Source organism: Talpa europaea (genome assembly GCF_964194135.1).
Source record: "Talpa europaea genome assembly, chromosome: 2".
Classification (NCBI taxonomy): Eukaryota; Metazoa; Chordata; class Mammalia; order Eulipotyphla; family Talpidae; genus Talpa; species Talpa europaea.
Window position 1 is genome coordinate 91,389,973 of NC_140068.1, and position 22,541 is coordinate 91,412,513.

General features: G+C 36.3%; 1 protein-coding gene across 1 annotated transcript in view; it reads left to right on the top strand.

The window, feature by feature from the left end:
* KIF6 (kinesin family member 6) overlaps nt 1-22,541 on the top strand; it is a gene marked incomplete at its 5' end in the record, with an annotated part of 395,001 nt that overhangs the window by 98,780 nt on the left and 273,680 nt on the right. The window contains one exon of the mRNA XM_084259141.1: nt 11,007-11,136. Within this exon, the coding sequence (XP_084115267.1) occupies nt 11,007-11,136 (130 nt within the window). The remainder of the gene's footprint in view (nt 1-11,006; nt 11,137-22,541) is intronic.

Sequence of the window (22,541 nt, forward strand, 5' to 3'; positions counted from 1 at the left end):
AGTTCCTCTTTTACAGATGAGTAAACTGGGGTTCACATAGACTGTGGGATATTTCCCCAAGAGTCTGTCTGCAAGAGAGAGATCAGGATCTAAACCTCAGCCCATCAAACTACTGGGAGATCTGTGTTGTGTCTGGAAGATCTGTGTTGTATGCTGGCATTCCATCTGAGCTCTGAGTGACTTCACTGTCTTGGCTTTTTTTAATCTATAATATCCTTTTTTTTTTAAGATTTATTTATGCATACAAGAGCTGGGGTACAGGCCAGAGATGCGGGGGATAAGAGGATTCACCAGAGACAGAGTGGGGAGCAGAACAGGCAGATTGACTGAAATACACTGCTGAGGGGAGCAGTGGACGAACCAGGAGAGGTCTGTCTCACCATGTGGGTTTCTCCCTGGCCAGCTGGGGATCGAACTCATGCTGCAGAGGCTGTGGATTGCCTCATAGTGTGGTGCTTAACCCTTTGCACCACCAGGGAGGCCCTAATCTATAATATCTTGAGCGTCTTGTGGAGCCAAAGCTTTTGAGTCCATTGCAGCTCTGTTGTGTTAGACACTGTAAAGCATTGGAAGCATCCATCCCTGACCTCAAAGGGCTCTCGTCTAGTATAACGAACTCAAACTGATCATTTTAATCTTACACAGTTATGAGTTCTCTTGGAGACACAAAGAAGGGCACTGATTTCAAGTTGGGAATTCAGAGAAGATGGGGAGAAAATTCCATCATGTGATGCTCTTCAACCTCAGCAGGGGGCCCTCTGTTTCTAGCAATGTCTTCATGTGCCTGGGGCTTTTTCTCCCATTTCTCCCAATAATTGGATCAAATGTCTGTGTCTTGTCAAGTATTACCTGCCCCAATTCTCTTGTTCAGAATCTATTGTCTCCCTCAGAGAGAATATGGAAGCTTTCAGAAAAGCTCCCACACCTTCTTCCTCTCACTTACTTTCCTCTAGTCTCAAGGAACACTGTCCTTTAGAGGTCAATCTTTCACTTATGCTGCAGACCTCTTTGCATCAACCCCAAACCTGCTTTTTTTTTTTTTTTTTGGTGTAAATACTTTGTGTTAAATTTTTGAAGTTATGCTTTTAGATAAAGTTCTTATTCCTTCAGTTTTTATTCCTATCTATTATACTTTACATTTGTGTTTTTCTTCTGGTCCAAATTTCTCATAGTGTTCAGTCTGGCTGACCACCTATTATCTCTCAGCACATATCTAACTCAATATAAGAAGTCAGTCCTAGAAATAACCCAATTAGAAGGAAAAATAGATGTTTCACAAAAGCAAAAGAAGGTAAAATAGGAAATGTTCAGGAACTTTTGTGAAGAAATTTTGGGTACGGGATATAAGAATAGAGATTAATGGAGAGCTATTAATCTGGTACTGGTGAGAAGTATGAAGATATCAGTTCTTGCCACATTAATATAGACACTCAGTGAAATTCAAGCAAAATCTTAAAGACTTGGATAAACATAGATTTCAGAGTTTATCTGAAGGGATAAATAACCAAGAAGAGAAAGAAATGTTAGAAAAATAAAGAGCAGAGAGAGGACTAATAACAAATAAGGTAAAAATGCTAATAACAAATATTGTGTTATGCCATTTTAAAATTAGATGAAAAAGAAAGAACAGATAAACCAGAATCAAATCCTATACCATGTTATTACTAAGTGTAGAGGGAAGAGTTATGCAGTCAGTGGGACTGAACACTTTTTTAGTAAATTAACTAACAGTTGCTCAACTTACAGAGGCTTAAACAAATACTCTATCCTTTGGTAGAGGGATTACTGTGGAAGTTCCAGGCTGCCATAAAGACTTTATTGTTTGGCAGAGCCATTCTTAGCGGGGTTTAGTCCTCGTTCAAAATGACTACTTACCTTCAGCATCACATTCACCTGTGGAAGTAAAAGAAGAGGAAGCCGGCTGAGGTTGCCCCTTTAACAGTCTTTCCCAGAAACGCTGTTCATTGACTTTCGCTTATCACTGGCCAGAGATATATCACAGCCATTCCTAGTTGCAAGAGAGCCTGGGGAAGTCTAGTGTATTTTCAAATAATTCCCTGAATAAAATCAGAGGCTAAATGTTAGGTGAAGGGGAGGAGAGATGCCATGTCAGTAACCAGCATTCTGAGCCACAGTTAAGTGTTTTGGGAGAAAAATCCATGTAAATTCCTCACTGCCTTACTTGTGAACATATCTTAAAATAGTAAAGGAAAAGTTATCATCCTCAATATTAAAGGATATAACATGGATGCTTTTATAATTTCACTGCAAATCTGCAAAATATGCCTAAGAAATTCACTTGAAGAAAAATTTTCAGCATGCCAATGTCCTTATGATGGTACTGTAGGAAATTTTTTCAACTTTAAAATTTTTGCAGACTTTTTCACAAGAAGCATGTTTACTTTGTTACTTGAAGCATTAATAAAGTTTATTTTAAAATGAAAATAAAAGCAAGAAATCTCGAAACTTGTCAAATGCAATCAGATATATGTAGAAATTATAAGTGATTTACCTGGCAGAGGAAATGGTTTGGTTTTCCAACATTAAATTCCCTTGCCTCTAGATCTGTCTTTCTCTACAATTTCCCCAAATGTGGGAGCCATCTGTCTGTTGGTAGTTATAAATTGATACTGTTTGGTGATGGGAAAAGCTCGCCTCATTTAATAGAATACAGGAGGTGATCTTACCAATTTATTAGCATTCTAAAATTTTATCATATTTGGATATAATTTTGGAATAAAAGAAATGAAAATGTTTCCAATATATGTGCTTAATCTTAGTGAAAGAATTAAACGATAGTAACCAATAAATAAATGAGTATAAATAACCATCTGTGAGAAAAGTGTTTGTTCCCCTACACATTAATTGCACTTAGTATGGTTCTGGTCTTGCATGTCATGGATGAAAACTCTTTTGTTTTGCTTTTGCATTTCCATAGCAGTAGCCAACACCTTCCAGTTCTGTGTCTTCTTTCGGTGATGACAGTTTTCCTAGCATATGGAAGCAGAAGTATAGAAAGCAGAAGCTTCTTGAAATATGAAGCTATTTCCATATTGGCACTAGATATCCCTGAGTCTCATACGATGCATTACAGATACATTAAACAATTCAGTCCCTTCATTATTTCTTTTTTATTCCTTTCCAGATAGGGAATAAATCATCTACAGGATTTAGCACCTCTGAAATGGCAGAGCTGTGTTAATAGCATGACCTCAGGGTATTAAGTTTTTTGAGAAATTAAATGAATCAAGGTTAAGTCAAATAATGTAATTTAGCAACATAAATAGAAATAATAATATTTAGAAAATTAGAAACAATAATATTTAGGAGAAGATATTTACCAATTTATGTGAAAGAAATTAATATGAATAACAAAGCAAGATTTCACAATGATCACTCAGAATATTTTACAACTTTGAATTTGGACTTGTTCCTTTTCTGATAAAGTACCTCACTTGTTGCTATACAATATTTCTCTTTTGAAGTCTTATTTTTTTTTACAGCAGTTTTGAGTTTATAAAGAAATTGAGAGGAAGATATTTTGCAGGGTTTTTTTATTACAGATATTTTCCATATTCCACCTACCCCCATGTATGCCTAACTTTCCCATTATTAACATCATGTACCACAGTGATACATTTGTTACTACACTGCACATCAGAATCACCCAAAGTTCATAGTATCCCTTACCTTTTATTCTTGGTGTAAATTCCATGGGTTTGGACAAATGTGTAACATATTCATTGTTATGGGTATATTTTTATATATAAAATATTATGACATCATAGAGTTTTCACTGCCCTAAAAGTCATCTCTACTCTGCCTAGTGATCTCTTCCTATCTTTACCCTCCGGCAATCACTGATCATTTTACTGTCATCATAGTTTTGCCTTTTCTTGAATGTTATGTTATTGGAATCATACAATATAGAGCCTTTTCAGGATGGTTTCTTCCACTTAGAAATATGCATTTATACATATGAATATGCAAAGTTTCCTCCATGTGTTTCCCTGGCTAGATCATTCATTTTTAGTGCTGAATAATATTCCATTGTTTGGCTGTACCACAGTTTGCTTACTAACGGGCATGTTAGTTGCTTCCAAGTTTTGGAAATTATAAATAAATACCCACATGCAGGTTTTTGTGTAGATATGTTTTCAGTTCCCTCAAGTAAATACCAAGGAGTGTGATTGCTAGATTCTAATGAGAATATGTTAACTTTTGTAACAAACTGCCAAACTGTCTTCCAAAGTGCATGTACTACTTTGTATTCCTGGGCAATGAATGAGAGTTCCTATTGATATAATCATGTGATTTTCCTTTCTTAGGCTATTGATGTAATGGATTATATAAATTGAATTTTGAGTGTTAAATTAGCCTTCTATTCCTGTTATAAATCGCAATGATTTGGATATATAATCCTTTTTATACATGGTTGGATTTGATTTGCTAATATTTCATTGAATATTTTTGCATCTGTGTTCATGAGAGATATTGGTCTGTAATGTTCTTGTGTTGTTTTTATCCATTTTGGTATTAGGGTAATATTGAACTCATAGAATGAGTTAGAAAGTATTCCTTCTGCTTCTATTCTCTAAAAGAGATTGTGAAGAATTGGTATAATTTCTTTCTTAAATATTTGCTATAGAACTTGATATTCAGTAGGTTAAATTACCTTAATTTCCAAAATGTCATCTGATTATCTATATTCTTCACTATCACTAAGAAGATATGTTAGAGAAATATGTTAGATAAAACTAGAAAGAAAAGACATTTGTCAAAATAGTAGAGTTTTCAAAACATTGCAATAGTGGCTATATGTAAAAATTAGCCATTACTTTTGTCCCAAACTGTCTAGGTTAAGACCACACAAAAAAATGTATTGCTGGTTTGTAAAATTTTCTCAGGGGATATGTGTCAACTGTTTATATTTTATAACAGAAAAAATCATTTAGATTTTCAATCAATATGAAAAAAAAATCTACCTTTGAAATTGTTTAATGTAAGAAGGAGGGCATCCCTTACGTACTTCCCCTAAAATTTTAAGTTTCTCTTTTCACAAATCTCTATCACAGATAGCTTTTGAGACTGTATGTTGAAGTAGGAAGAAAGGAGGTTGAAAACTACTGAACTAAAGAATATTCTCCGTATTGAAATGAATAGTGGCACTGTGTTTATAACATATGAAACATACCCAGACATTTAGAAAAGGCTGGTGAGCTCTCTCCCATTTCAGCAGGCCTGCCTGCTATTATTATTGCTCTAAGTCAAGGTAACTAGACAGGGCTACCTCTAATCTATAGGGCACCTTCATGTGAATCATTAAAAGGCACCCTTGCCACCTGTTGGAAGTTTTTTTGTAATATGCTAGTTTTGTTAGAGGGCACTTACTGCCCTCTGACAGACATTTGTCATAATAAATATACAAATCCATAATGTGAATTATACCCTGCACAAACACATGGGGCGTTTGCAAGTAAGAAAAAAAAAAAAAAACGGAAATCTCCTTAGTAACATTTGTCTATAACATGAAAATGAGAAACCAGTTCATTGCCACAACTCCTGGGAAGTTCCTGTTCAGCAAATTGGTGGTGTTGGAATGTTACAGAGATAGGATGTGGAATGAAGAGGTGTTCTTTCATTGATGGTTTCTATTATTGAGAACAAGAGCTTGGCTATTGCTCTTTGTATGTCTTCCAGTCAGTTAGGAAGAGTCCACAAATTCCAACTACTTAGCCAAGTGGAAAAGATTCTCTGTTTACAGAGAAAACACAAAGCTTGCTTCTGACCCATCATTAAGCAGGCTGAGTATACTTAGCAGAACTTTTCCACTTAGGTGTCCAAGTTAAGGCTATCAATGACTTTTTGCTTGAAATCTAAACATTTTAGAAACATTTTGTAGGGAAAACTATCCACGGCCCCTTTCAAAAATAATCAAATAAATAGTTTTGGGGGTTTCTAACTTGCAATTAGGATATTTATTTAAGAAACACTAATAAAGTCTTTGCTCAAACCCATAAAAAGTATAGTCACAATCAACTGGAAGACTAAGGATTCAGGAAATAGCTATTGATTTGTGAGGGGATGGATGGGAGAAAGGGCCAGGGAAGGAAGCAGCTTGATGAAAAAGTGTGGCTAATGGTTCTAATTTCCTCCAATTTTGAAAAATCATTCTACCAGCAGGGGATTACAGGACATTCTCACTTCCATATTAGTCCACTTAGGCAAGAGGTAATAAGTATGCAGGCAAGACTTCGGCTAGGTTTCTCTGAGCAAAGGCAGCAGGGTGAGTGGGGCACACATTGACTGCAAGGCTTGGTGCAAAAGAGATTTTCAATGAGGGCAGACAGGGCAATAAGGAAAGTCCAAAGCCTCGTGCCCAAGGGGTTGGGTAGAAACCAGAAAAAGAATCTGAAGAGAACTGGCAAGAAAGACCCTGATTGGAAAAAGTTATACCACAGGATTTTCCAGAAAGATGCCAGAGGTGGAGCCTTTTATGGGGTGCCCACAGATGAGTGCTATCCAGGGAGAGAGCAGTGGAAGCAGCCAAACTAGTTTGGATACCAATCTGCCTTTTTTATTTTTTATTTTTTTTTTACTTTTCAAAATCTCCATGGGCCAGAAATCAGAAAATAGTGAGGAAACATTATCAAAAAAGAGTCAGAGAAATGCTTAGTGATAGGCTGCAAAAACAGCTGAAAGCTCTACACAGAAAAACTGGAGGCATGTGCAAATTGTATTTGATAAAAATGACAAAGTTGTACAAGTACCTGGAAGTAAATATAGAAGTATAGTAGTTCTGATGTAGCCCCATTGGAGATCAAAGGCTTTGAATAATTAAGAGGGAGAAAGCAACTTAGTCAAAGGCCACTGATGACATTTCACAAACACTTTTTATCACATGAGTCTGACTAGACTATATAAATATGATCCTAAACCAGTGACACATTTGGTTGTATAATACGTGAACTCTCTTAGAATTCCATACTTGCTTTCCTGCATTTTTTATTTCAATGGAATAATGGTGATACAGTATGTAGATATAGATAGATAGATAGATAGATAGATAGATAGATAGATAGATAGATAGATAGATATGGTATGTCTTTATTATCACTTGGATTTTTTTTAAGTTTAGCAAGGATATAAACCTCTTTAGATGCTTAAGTAGATCCATAATCCCAGTTAAGCTTTAGTTATTATGGCAATGAATGGCTTCATTTACCTATCAGCTGTATGATAAGAGGTAGAAAAGAAATTTCCCATGGAAGAACAGGCTTATAAAAACTCACAGTAACCTTGCCTGTTAGTATATGTGGTTAGGGAGGAACTTCAGTGACAACCAATAAGATGAATAAATTTCCCCTTTGGGCTTGAGACAGAGCTGGGTAGAAAGTAAAATTGGACCACCATAAACTAAAGAATGAAACTAGACCACTGCCTCACACCATGCACAAAAATCAACTCAAAGTGGATAAAAGAACTGAACATAAGACCTGAAACCATAAAATATATAGAAGAAAATATAGATAAAACACTATAAGACATATAACACTACAAAATCAGTAAGATCTTTAAAGACTCATTTCCCAAAGTAAAGAAGTGAAGGAAAAAAAATGAATAGCTGGGACAACATCAAACTGAAAAAAAACTTCTACACAGCAAAAAAGACATTAACCAAAACAAAGAGACACTGTACTGATTGGGAGAAAATTTTTGCACTCCATACAACTAATAAGGGACTGATCACAAAGATATACAAAGAACTCCCATGACTCAACAAAAACAAAGTAAACAACCCAGTCAAGAAATGGGCAGAAGAATTAAAAGACATTTCTCCAAAAAGAAAATACAAAGTCCAACAGGCATGTGAAAAAATGCTGACCATCCCTCATAATCATGGAAATGCAAATTAAAATCACAATGAGATACTACCTTATACCAGTAAGAAAGGCACATATTAAAAAAACTAGCAGCAACAAATGTTGGTGAGGATGTCAAGAAAAAGGAACTCTCCTGCATTGCTGGTGGGAATGCAAACTGGTCTAACCACTATGGAAAGCTATATGGAGATTCTTCAGACTACTAAAAATGGAGCTACCATATGACCCAGCAATTCCACTCCTAGGAATCTACCCAAAGGACACAAAGACATTAAATCAAAAGGATACCTGTACCCCTATGTTTATTGCAGCACTATTTATAATAGGTAATACCTGTAAACAACCAAATGCCCAAAAATAGATGACTGGATCAAGAAGATGTGGTACATATAAACAGTGGAATACTATTCTGCAATCAAAAAAGATAAACTCATGTCATTCACAGAAACATGGATGGAGCTAGAAGGGATTATGCTCAGTGAAATAAGTCAGAAGGAAAAAGAAAATTACCAGATGGTTTCACTTATAGGAGGAATATAGAGGAACCAAATAAGGGATCAGGGAAAGAAATAAAAATGAAAAACACAACACAACAATGCAAAAATAAGCAGGCAACTATAAGTCAGAGATACCCTGCAGGGGAGAGGGAGTGAGAGGGATCAAAATGAGGGTGGAAAGAGCACAAGGGACTGTGGTGACTATGGTGCACAGATAAATTGGTGGTGGATATTCTATGGAAACTACACCTGAGAAAAGAAAGCAAACACTGTAAAAAAAAATGATGAGATATGATATATATATATATATATAATTAAAAAGGGGGAAAAAAGAAAATAAAGATAAAAAACCAGAAACTCCTCCCTGTGTGTTTGCCTTGTAAGATGATTCAAGATGAAGTCAATCACTTTTGACTTTGCACACTAAAATCACCTGGATCTTTTACAAATTCTAATACCTAGACCATGCCCTAGAATAACTAAATCAGATCTTCTAAGGGGGAGCCTGGCACTGGTATTTTGTTTAAGTTTCGTGCATCTCGGATAAGAAAAAATACAGGGGCTGACAGATTTTTGTTACCCGGTAACAGTCATTGTATCCTCCTCTTTGAGTCATTTCTCGCTGACTCACCACTCCTTTTTCTGAACTTGCACAGGATGGTATTGTACCTGACTTGGTCTTACACCTGTATCATAAATGATTTGCCTTAGAGAATTTGTTTTCATCTTTCTGCTGAAAAGACAAAACTCTCTTCTTACTTTTAATGTGGCATCTCATCATTTATTTCATGTCTTTATCTTCCTCCCAGTATTATTTAATTCACCTTTAAGCCCTAGTATCTGTGGATTTAGAAAGAATTCTGACTTCTCTATCCTTAGAGATTAAATTTAGGCAAACGTTCTCAAATGCTGCAGAAGGATCTTGGTGAAAATAAAGTTTAAGGAATAAAGGGACTTCCTAAAAATAGAACACAACTCATCCATTTCAGTTAGAAATGCCTTCATGTTTTCCAGGCGTTTTTTAACTCAGAAGCATTTTTAATAAGCTCACTTATGAATCTTGTTGAAAAATAAATAAAATGCACTTGTTTTCATTAAGGGAAGAAATCTTTTTCCATCTTAGTTGGTATTGTTAAAGGAGACAAAAAGGAGTCCAAAACTTGGCTCAGGGACACATTATTAGTGACATATTGGTCACAGATGTGCCTGGAGAGCTGTATTTTTTCCCTGTAATTAGTATTTTAAGTGCCCACAAATTATATATGAAAGTCCAGATAACCTCCTTACAAAAGGGAAAGTTGAGAGCAAAGAAAGATTGTATTTGCTAATTCTTTATTTTGAAGGTCTTCTAACTTGTTTTTATAGACAGGTGACACGTGTCCACTTACTAGTCACAGTTTTAAAGGTGAAGTGATGCTAGATGATGCTGACCTTCACTTACTGTCATCAATTCCAAATGTTTTAAACAAGTGCAGATACCAGGAAGTACTCACTGGTGTTATCTGTGATTTATGTTTCCTTTGACACAATTCTCAAGAAAGTCAGGAAGAGAAAGCTTAAGAGGCAAAAGGAAATTCTCTAGTAGCTGCGCTATTTAAATCTATAGTCCTTTGAAACAGAGTATGAGGAGATTGGCCAAATTGTGTTTGGTTGCAGAAAGTTCTAAGAGGACTTTAAGGTGACTGTTGACAGACAACCCTGGAAACAGGGTTAGGAGTTACGGAGTGGGGCTGGGGATCATGTTGGCACCAGGATGCCAGGTTAAAAAGTTACCTAATTCCAGACTTAAGGCACTGACCATGAGGAAGAGATGGAAGGAAATGGTACACTAAAGAGAAAGCATCAGCACACACTGTGAGGCATAAAAACAATAAAAGACTAAAACTTTATTATAAAACTTATTGAGAAGGTTTCACTCACATTGGTAAGAAAACTAGACAAAGGGGTATTCCCCGGGGATGACAGATGCCTCAGTTTTCATCACGTGTAAGATGATGAGCCAACCAGCTTGAAATGTTTATTTAAATTGAAAATGATTTAAAATTGAACAAAAGGGAAAAAATATAAGATTTGTGCATTACCCATGTAAGAAATGGAATTATTACAGAAAAAAACGACAGTTTAGTGCCTTGATATATAAGTAGAAGTTTATCTACTTGCATTTTTAATTCAGTGAGAATAAACATTTTAAGATGATTTAGTGATGTGATGATTTTAAAGACAGATGATTTTAAATAAAGAGCTTGTAATATACTTTTTAGCCCCAATACTGTTTGATAGTACTGTCATGGGGATGTCAGTGTTTGATGTAATCCAGTACTGGTGTCTAATGTCTTATTTATATTTGATTTTATAAGTTCAAGATGTCATATAGTGTAGATTTTTGTTTTTATTTTAAAAATTGGTTTTGCCTATAGCATAATTTTATTTTATTTTTATGTTTATTCTCTTCATTGTTGTTAATTTTTTGCGCAGTATTTGATTTCTCCCCTCTGCTGTAGTCCCCATAGTTCTCACAAGGTACTGGGTGTTGTTTAGCTTTTTAAAAATGAACCTGTAAAAAACACTTCATTAATTTTCATTCTAGAGGTACTTATCTTATTTTTATTGATTTCCACTTCCTTAGAAAAGTGACAATATTGGAGGACCCTGATCAGAACATTCATCTGAAAAACTTGTCCCTTCACCAGGCAACCACAGAGGAAGAAGCTCTGAACCTGCTTTTCTTAGGAGACACTAACAGAATGATTGCAGAGGTAATAAACACTTCTTCACAAGTTTTTTCATGTTATAAGAAAATAGAATTTTAGGGACAGCAAAGAACTTAAAAATAATCTTGTCCAAATCTCATGGTACAAATAATGATACCAACATCTGAAAAGCGAGGAGACTTTCCTGAGGTCATCCAGCTAGTTAGTGAGTGGGAACTGAAATCTAAATTCCTAATTTTTATACATTTTTCCTTTTATGTTTTATCTTTTAATTTTTATTGAGGTAATATTGACTTATATCATTGCATATGATTGGAGGTATAGGTTCATACTCCTTCAGATGTATGTTACCACACCACATCCACCACCAACGCACCCATAATCCTCCATCATAGTCCATTTGGTCCCCTCTGCCCTTTATATCCCATCCCTTACACTCCAATATTTCTGGTATTCTCAATTCTACAGTCAGAATTTTAGAGTTGGTTTTGGATTGCTTTTGTCTGTTCCTTTGTTTTGTTTTTCTATATTCCACATGTGAGTAAAATCATTTGGTATTTGTCTTTCTCCTTATGACTTATTTCACTTAGCATAATGCCCTCCAGTTTCATCTGTGTTGCCACAAATGGCAAGATTCAATGTTATACAAATTGGTTTCCAGCTAACCAACACAACTCATTAAATATCTTAATTATAGAAATTTTTGTGTAATTTTCAAAATTGACAAACATAGACTTCTTACTTCCTAACCTCAAATCATCCATATACTGTCATTTGCTTACATACATGTTCATGTATTTAGTGAATTAATATTTATAAAGCATTTAGAATGATGCATGGAACACAGGAAGTGCTCTATACAGTTGTGACTATTATTGCCTGATCTGGGCATACCATCATTGTGTGTAGTATAAGTATTCTTCAGTACAATGTTTGGAACATACTTGTACTGATAAGTATTCATTGTGAATTTGACAGTCAAACTTAACTGGGCACCTATGTTTTACCTTGGAAACCTAGACAGGAGCCAGGATTGACCCAGATTGGACAAGGGTCCCTAACTTCAAACAGTTACTGATCAGAGATGGAGTCATGAGACTCTCATCAGTGACACCGAGGTGACAGAAATGGAGTTGCAGTGGTGGCAGTGCTGTGTGGACTGTCCTTCAAATGAACAGTCTACTGTTAATCACTGGTAATTTTCTTTTTAAATGATGCTTCCAGAGTTCTGTGTTTTACCTTGGCTCTAATAACAAACAGTAAGTGAGGACAGCAAGCTTGTAGGATAAGTAGTTTAAAAAAGTCTCTTATCATTTGACCTTTTTTCCTGCCCAATTTCTACCTTCTGGATGCATCTACCTTCTGGATGCCATCTACCATCTTAGATAAAAGATAAATAAATGAAAACAATGACAAGGATGCCCACTATCACCGTAACTATTCGACATAGTATTGAAAGTGCTAGCTTGAGCGATTTGGCAAAATAAAACTAAAAATGAGTCCAAATTGGAAAAGACTATATAAAGCTATCATTATTTGAGATGACATGATAATATACATAAAAACTCTAAAGACTACACTAAAACACTTTTAGAAACAATAAATGGCAATCTATAAATCAAAATACAAAAGTCTATTCCTATATTCCATATACAAATAATGAACTAGATGACAAAGAAATCAAGAAAACAATCTTATGTATAGTAGCATCAAACAGTATAAAAAGTCCTAGGAATAAACCTAACAAAAGAAGTAAAATACCTATTCAGTGAAAACTGTAATACAATATTAAAAGAAATAGAAGACACAAAAAATGGGGAGTTATTCCTTCCTCATGGATTGGAAGAATTAACATTGTTAAAATGAACACTTTACTCAAACTGAGAAACACACACACACACACACACACATTCAATGCCATCCCTATCAACATTTCAGTGGAATTCTTCAAATAAATAGAAAAACATTCCTGAATTCATATGAACCACAAAACACTATGAAAAGCCTAAACAATCTTGACAAATAAGATGAATGGAAGGATCACATTCAAAGACTTCAAACTCGACTGTAAGACTATAGTAATCAAAACAGTATGATTAAAATAGACACAAAGACCCATGTAATAGAACTGATGGTCCATGCTTACATGGACAGATAATCATGATAAAGCAGCCAAGAGTATACAATAGAAAGAAGAAAGTCTCTTCAACAAATGTGTTGGGAAAACTGAACAGCCACATGCCAAAGAATGAAAATAGACCACTCTATCACACCATATATAAAAATGAGCACAAAATGGATTGAATATGTGAACGTAAGACCTGAAATAATAAAATAACTAGAAGAAAACATAAGTAGAACACACCATGACATTGACTTCAAAGATGTCTTTACTGACTCATCTTCACTGGCAAGGGAAACAAAAGCAAAAAATAAACTAATGGTACCACATCAAACTAAAATGCTTCTGTACAGTGAAAGAAACTATCATTAAAATGAAAAGACAGCCTACTGAATAGGAGAAAATATTTGCACATTATACATCTGACAAGGAAATACTATCCAAGATCTAAAAAGAACTCATAAAATTCAACAAAAGAGAAAATAACCCAATCAAAAAATAAGCAGAAAAGCTAAATAGACACTTAATCAAAAAGATATACAGGGGCCTCCCAATGGGCGCAGTGGGTTGAACACAGCTCTATGAAGCTGTCTGCAGCCTCTGCAGCGCCGGTTTGATCGATCCCCTGCCGCCGGGCGAGGATCCCACATGGCGCGCAGACCTCTCCTGCTGCCTGCTGCTCCCCTCAGCAGTGTACTTCGGTCCTTCTGCCTGTTCTGCTCCCTGCTCTGTCTCTGGAGAGTCCTCTCAACCTCCCGCACCTCTGGCCTGTACCCCAGCTCTTGTATAAAAATAAATAAATTCTTTAAAAAAAAAGATATACAGATGGCCAAACATGAAAAAAACAAAAACAAAAACAAAGGTTTAACATCACTTATCATCAGGGAAATGCAAATCAAAACCACGATAAGCTACCAATCCACACTATATTAAACAAGACCAGAAACAAGAAATACTGGCCTAAGATGTGGAAAAAAAGGCGCGCACTTATACTGTGATGGGACTGTAAACTCATCCAGCTAGTAAGGAAAGCGTGTAGAGGTTCCTCAAAAGACTAAAAATGGATCTGCCATACAACCCAGCAATGCCACTCTCTGAGTAGCTATCTAAAGAACACAAAATCACTAATTTGAAAGGAAACCTGCACTCCTACATTTATTGTGTCAGTATTTATAATACACAAGATATGGAACAACCAAACACAGGTAAGTGGATTAAGATGTGATGCACACATACACACACACACCAGAATACTACTCAATAATATAAAAAGATAAACTCAGGCCATTTGTGGCACTATGGATGGAGCCATAAGGGATTATGCTAAACAAAATAAGCCAGAAGGAGAAAAATAATACCAAATGGTGTCAATTATTTATGGAATATAGAGAAACCAAATAAAGGGTCAAAGACAAACTTTAAAACCTACCTTTGAAAGCTGAGAGTAGACCTGAAGCATCCAGGAAGCAGGGGATGGAACTAGAAGGGATTATGCTGGATGAAGTAAGACTGAAGGAGAAAATCAAATACTGGATGATTTCATTTTTATGTGGAGTATTATAGAAACAAAATAAAGGAACAGACGAAACTAAACCGAAAAACCGGGCCTCCCTGCTGGCGCAAGGGCTAAGCACAGCACTGTGAAGGTATCCACAAGCCTCTGCAGCAGGAGTTCGATCTGCCAGCCAGGGAGCAACCCACATGGTGAAGCAGACCTCTCCGGTCTCACCCGCTGCTCCCCTTAGCAGTGTATTTCAGTCAGTCTGCCTGTTCTGTTCCCCACTCTGACTCTGGTGAATCCTTTTAGCCCCCTCACCTCTGGCCTGTACCCCAGTTGTTCTTGTATGCATAAATAAATAAATCTGAAAAAAAATCTGAAAAACTCTAGAAATATGACTGGAATTGAGGCTACTAGATGGAGTGGAGATCAAATTGAGGAGGGGCCCTAGTTGTTTGTAGTGGAGGATTATGGGTGCCTTGATGGGTGAGTTGTGGTAACATCCATCTGAAAAGGTGGGAACATATACTCCTAAGTCATATACAGTGTTGTAAGCCAATGATACATCAATTGAAAAAAAGGAAACCAAATTCATATAGTGAAACATGGTGTTGACATTTATTCTTGTGTTGGGCCCATAGTTTCATTGTTGGTACCATTTCTGTAATAAACTAACTTTTATAAGTTGAATTTATGTTCCACATATAATATGGACCTGAGGACATTTAAATTATTTTCATTTAAATAAATGAGATAGTACTAAATTTTAGTTTATCCTGTTTTGCTATATGGTGTTTCGTGTGTTGTATTTGTATTTTGTTGCAACATTTTTCCCACGTGTTCATCCATGATGCTGTCATTTGCCATTATAATTGAAGATTAAGAAATAAAGGTAGATGAAGGAGGATGGAGCCGGAAGGAATTATTCTAAGTGAAATAAGTCAGAAGAAAAAAGATTAATACTGGATAGTTTCAGTTATATGTGAAATATAGAGAAACCAAATAAAGGGTCAGGAAAAAGACAAAACTTGAAGCTGACCATTGAGCTGAGGCATATGGCAGGGGATGGGGAATGGATGTGTCGAAACAGGGTAGGAAGAGCACAAGGTGACTATGGTGATGGATTGCAGGTGCAATGGTGATAGGAGAACTACAGAAACATACTGAAGGGGAGAAATCAAATACTGTCCAAAAATTAACAAAGATGTACAAAAATAACAAAGTTAATTATAAAAAGAAGTCAGGAGCATAATGAAAGTTTTACCATGCCCCACTAAAAATCCTGTTTCTCCATCCATAGTTGAGTAAACAGCAAACTAAGACATACAGGGAATAGATGGGTCCTGCCAAACAACAGACTGAAAAAAAGGAAAAGTATCAGTAGATACATAAAAAACCAATGGAAAACAAGTGGAGAAACGTGTCCCCACCTCAGCATTAAACTTTCGTCAGAAATGACTCATCATTAGGGAAATTTATGCCTTGTCCTTAAAATTACATTCCCTCATCTTGACTGGGTTATGGAACACTCCTGGCCTTGGGTCACCATGACCTCTATTAGCTTAAAAGCTTTGCCATTTGATATTTCAAAGTTATGCATTAACTTTAGCTCCACGTGTATTGTCAGACTATTATAAAGTTTCTGAAACTTACTGAAACTTACTCTGTGTCAGTTTTACATGTCATATTCTGCTATCTTACATAATTCTTCTTACTTGCTGAAGACTATGTAATGATAGTATCATAAATAGTTGGAACCTAAAGTTGTCCAATTCTAATAAAGTTGGTTATAATTATTTATGAAATTTATAAAATTTTCTTATATAAAACCTGATTTCTTTCCAACCAAGTCTAACAGGTTTTGGGTATGTGTTTGCTTTTATTTTTCCCTTGGTTACAAAAGCTGCCTTTTATATGCAAGACCTGTTCCATGCACTCAGCATTGTTGTAGACACTTTATTTTTTTTCTCAATCTTACTTATATAAGCAAAAATTCAATCTTAAAGAGTTAAGCTGATTGCCCAAATCACACAACTACTTAGTAAGGGGAAGAACCAGGGTTCAGCTTCAAGTCTAACTGATTCTGAAGCTTATATTCTTTCCTTACACCACATTTCACAAGTACAAATAATCAAATTGACATATGTCAAATTTTTTAAGTAAGGATATATTTCTGAATTATTTTAAAAGTGTTGCAAGTGTTCTGGCACTTTAGTTTATCTCTTAAATTCATTGAAAGCAAATACATTAAAATATAAATGAAGAATAACTGTCAATCCATGGAGGTTCTTATTATTCAGTGTCTGAAAGAACATGTTTTAGATTACAACCTAGCTGTCAGAATGTAATTTGTCAGCACAGAATGAGCTTACCAGGATAAAAAGAACACACTAATCATGTAAAAAAAAAAAAAAAAAAGGATATTCGTAGTTTCCCTTTTACACAAAGAAGTCCAGAAGTTGCCATGGTAACCAGAAAACATTTGCAAAACAAGTCTGATTATGTGGGACACCAAGTGGAGTGCTTTCCTTTCATATTCTCTCCCAAAGCCAGCATTTTAAGGAAAAGTTATTAAGAATAGTTTCAAACTCTTCTTATTTATTCAGAGCTCTTAAATACTTTCTGTAATCCTACCTATGTTTTTGAATAAAACCTGATTATATCCGTAGGGTAAGTTTTTTAAAAAGTTGAATTTCTGTGCCAAAGAGAATAAATAATGTAAAAGCTGAACTGTGTGTGACCCGGTGTCAAAGCCCACCAGTAGCAAGTGTAACTTACTTTTTTTTGCTTTATACTAGAAATGCTTCTATCAGTTACTCAAATCTCATGGAACCAGGCATTCTGCATTGACTATCAGGCCCTACACAATCCCACCATTTGGAACGTTTTGCTCAGCGTTGCCCAAGTGTGAATTAAGAATAACTCAAATTAGGGCCTCCCCGGTGGCGCAGCGCTTGAGCGCTGGGTTGCAAAGCTGCCCGAAGCCTCTGCAGCGCTGATTTAAACCCCGCCACCGGGCAAGGGTCCCACATGGCGCGCAGACCTCTCCTGCTGCTCCCACTGCTCCCCTCAGCAGTGTGTTTCGTCAGTCTGCCTGTTCTGTTCCCCGCTCTGGCTCTGGTGAATTTTCTCGCCCTCCCACGCTTCTGACTGTACCCTGTGCTTGTATAAATAAATAAATAAATCTTTAAAAAAAAAAAAAGAATAGCTCAAATTAGAATATTCAGCAGTCATCTAAAGACACATTTTCATTTCTGATCAATTGATTCAGAATCTCTGCAGATGAGCTGAGGAATGTGCATTTGATTTATCATTATACATGATCTCAGGCTTCCTGTAGAGGCACTTTGGGTTTCACCAGTAGGAAGCTGGTTGAAATTCACTCCCAGAGGAGTTCTTGACTAGATCCAAATCCTTCACACTTGCCAACAGCGCCAAGTTTAAAAATTCTGCCAATCTGGTAGGCAAAAATTATCCTGCTTTAATTTGCATTTCTGACTACCAAATTCTTTATTTACTGCTTGCATTTCTTTACTTACCATTTGCATTATGTCTTCTATTTTTCTCCTGTAGTGTTGTAACCAGGCAGGGTGAGAGGCACTCCAAGGCCCCCCAAACCTGCCTATTCTAAATCGGTTCCGCCATCTGCCACATTAAGACAAGACATACTCTAGTTCATAAGACCTTTAAAGGAAAGGAACTTTAAAACAATTAGTGTGTAATAAAGAAAAAAGAAGAGAAAGGATAGTTTTCAAATCAAGCACCCACAGTTACCCATCCCCTCATGGGTAAATGCCCAGCCAAATAGGGTTGGCCCAAAGCAGGGCCACTGAGGCCCAAAACCTTGCCACAAGTCTAAGGCACCTTCTGTTGGGTACCCATAGGGAAGGGATAGAAATGGCCAGACAAGTCTGGAGGAATAAGAACAAAATCAAAATCATTTGACTTGGGAAAGGATGGAAAAGGATGGTCATGGAAAAGGATGGTCATCACCAGATTGGGGTGGATCTTAGCAAAGGGTATTTTATCCAAATCGTGTAAAAAGCTATCCTGAATTAACAAAATTAGGGTTCATTTTTTTTTAATATTAAATTTTATTTTTATATTCCCCCATACAATTGCAAACACCCCATTCTGACCCCAATCCTTCCCCTCCCGCCCCCCACCCCCCAAAAAGTGTCTCTGGTTCTTAGTTTTTTGTTGATTTTGATTTTCACTTTCTTATATTCATTTTCCTGGTCCCTTATTTAAGTTTTCTAGATTCCTGCTATGAGTGAGACCATCCGGTATTTTTCTTTTTCTTTTTGGCTTATTTCGCTGAGCATGATCCCTTCCAGCGCCATCCATGTTGCTGCAAATGGCATGTGTTTATCTTTTTTGAATGCTGAGTAATATTCCATGGTATATATGTACCACATCTTCTTGATCCAGTCATCTATTTTTGGGCATTTGGGTTGTTTCCAAAGCTTAGCTATTGTAAACAGTGCTGCTATAAACATAGGGGTGCAGGTGTTCTTTGGAATTGATGTTTCTGTGTCCTTTGGGTAAATACCTAGGAGTGGAATTGCTGGATCATATGGAAGCTCTATGTTTAGTAGGTCCAGAAATCTCCACACAGCTCTCCATAGTGGTTGGACCAGTTTGCACTCCCACCAACAGTGCAGAAGAGTTCCTTTTTCTCCACACCCTCGCCAACATTTGTTGTTGCTAGTTTTTTTAATATGTGCCATTCTCACTGGTGTGAGATGGTATCTCATGGTAGTTTTGATTTGCATTTCCCTGATTACAAGTAATGTTGAACATTTTTTCATATGTCTGTTGGCCATTTGCATTTCCTCTTCAGAGAAGTTTCTTTTTAGCTCTTCTGCCCATTTTTTGACTGGATTATTTTCTTTGTTGTTGCTGAGTCTCATCAGCTCTTTGCAGATTTTTGTGATCAGTCCTTTATCATTAGTGTTGGGTGCAAAAATGTTCTCCCAGTTGGTGGGGTTTCTCTTTGTTTTTGTTATTGTCTCTTTTGCTGTGCAGAAGCTCTTTAATTTGATGTAGTCCCAGCTGTTTATCTTTGTCTTCACTATCACTGCTTTGGGTGATGTGTCTGTAAAGATGTCTTTGATGTGCAAATCCCGTAGTGTTTCGCCTATATTTCCTTCTATGTATTTTCAAAATTAGGGTTCATTTTTAATCCTTTCTCTAGAAGCAGACCCCATTAATTTAAATTTTTGTTGAAAAATTTCATTTTAGAAGAAAGCAAACAATGTAAAAAATGAACAATAGTGTAAAATATATGTAAATAAATTGTTAAAAATGAGAAAAAATTTCATTTTCGAAAGCTATAATGCACTCATTTTGTTTTTTGTTGTTATTTCTCTCTTCTTTTTTTATTTTTTATTTTATATATTTTCACATCATTTTTCACTTTTGCACAATGTATGAATTTTCATCTTGGTAATAGTGCCCATACAATTCCCACCACCCTTTTTTGATCCTACTCCCTTCTACTCCCCCCCACCCCCTGTCGTGTGTCTCTGGTTTATAGTTGCTTATTGATTTTGATTTTTACTTTATTATAATTAGTCTTTTTCCTGGTCCCTTATTTAGGTTTTTTAAATTCCTGCTATGAGTGAGATCATCTGGTATTTTTGAATCATTATACTAGCATAAGCCAATTTGGAGAAGAGAATGATTATCTGAATGATTATCTGAGAATGATTATCCTTTCTACCAAAACTTAAAAATTGTGCTTGCTAAGGGTTAAATTGTATACCCCCCCCTCCAAATTCATATTTTGAAGTTCTAATGCCTAGTGCCTCAGAATGTGATCTTATTTGAAGATAGAATCTTACAGTTTAAGTGAGGTCATTAAGGTGAGCTGGCATTCAGTATGATTGGAGAAACTTGAAGACAGACACAGGTACAGAAGGAATGCCATATGAATGTGAAAACAGTCATTTGTAAGCTGAGCAGAGAGACCTGGAATTGATCCTTCCCTCATAGCCCTCAAAAGGAGGAAGAATCAACTCAGCCAACACCTACGTGTTGCATTTCTAGCCTTCATAACTGGACACAATGAATTTCTGTGGTTTAAGCCACCCACTTTGTAGTCCTTTGCTGCAGCAACCCTAGAAAATGAATACAGTGTCCAAATAAATTGGATATCATTTCTTAAATGGTTGGTGCCTGGTTTAGTTTATGATCTTAATGAATTCAGGAACACGAATGTGCTCTATTTACTACAGAACATTTTCTGTGCAGCTGGTTGTTGACAAACACAATCACACAGCAAAGTTGTGTTTCTCTTCCTGTGCCATCCTCATCCGGTGACAGCTCCCCTGTAACTGGCATAATCTACTAACTCTACTTACATCCTGTCTCTGGTGAGGAAAGGTTGCAAAGCCAAATTTGGGAAATTACAGGTTCCATTGGGGGGGGTAATTCACTTCTTCCCACCTGACTTTCTTTCCCAAGTGAACCATGAGGTGAGTCCTCAAGTTTTGCTGATGTTCATATTGTGGCATCTTCACCATCACTGCACCTCCCCACCAGGGTGTAGTGAAGAGTGTGCACATTGGGGATGACCTCCTATTCTACTCTCAACTGCCTGTGCCAGGTGTCAGTGCTTGTTCAAGTCACCTAGCCAGTCTGAACCACACTTTCTAACCTTTACAATGGTCATGATCATGCTTACCTTCTAGGAACCTAGGGAAATTTAAATATTTGTAAAGACTGCAAATCTCAGATGGCATCTACCTAAAGGAAAGACTCTTGACTTGTTGAGCTGTATTGTTTCAGGTGATCAGTCACTACTTGTTTTGTTGAATTGATCAGTAGAAGACCTGGTGGGTTCAGGTGATACAATCTGCAATTTCAGGCCCAGAATCAATTGTCCACTGTGTCTGTTGGTGAGCATAGGGCATATCACAGATTACTTTGACTTTTTTAAAAAATTTGTGATATTCCAGATCTTTTGGAAGAAGTTACTTCCCAAATAATCAGACTATATGCAGGGTTTATAAAATATTTTCCTGGGAGCTCTGAGCTGTCTTTTTACTTATTTCCTTACTTGACAAAAAAAGACATACTAGATTTATATGAGTTGCACTGACATGTTTTATAAGCTCTCATATTTTGCACATTATCAAACTTTTGGAGTGAATATGTGACTTGTAGAAGTGCAAAGGCAGTTAGGAGACAGGGTATGAGTGGAGTCAGTAGATTAAGCCAGCTGTCTCTGGGTATGTTGTCTAATGACATGAGGATATCACAGGAAGAGAAGAGCAGCTTTGCTCAGTGATTGTGTTTCTTAACAACACTCTAAGCTACCATTTCCTGTGTCACATGTGTGGGAAACAAGAGGGTTGGAATTGCAATTAGTATTCCAAAATCATATTCTACCAGGCTATTAGAGGAACACTGACTAACAGATCCTCACAGATTTTTATTTGAAAGATACAATGGTTGCCTATAATTAGCAAGTTTATTTCAAAATTTGATCCTGGGAAGAACAAAATACACAGAGTACATTTTGGCCTTGCTTTTATAAGTGTAGCATTCTCTTATTATTATTAAATCCCAGTAGGCAGCTAGAAGCCTCAGCAAAAGATGTGTTGACAACTCTAACCTCCTCATTATCTACAGTATATACCTACTAGATATAAAAGGAAGGAAACTTCAATTTTGAAACTTGCTATATGCCAGGCATTCCTTTCTCTTATATTTTATATATGAGAAGTATATAATGTTCTTTAAAATAGTGCTTCCGTATTATAACATAGTTTGCATTTTGTGCTCATCTAACCTGATTAGTGGTATTGCATGAACCATGAGTTC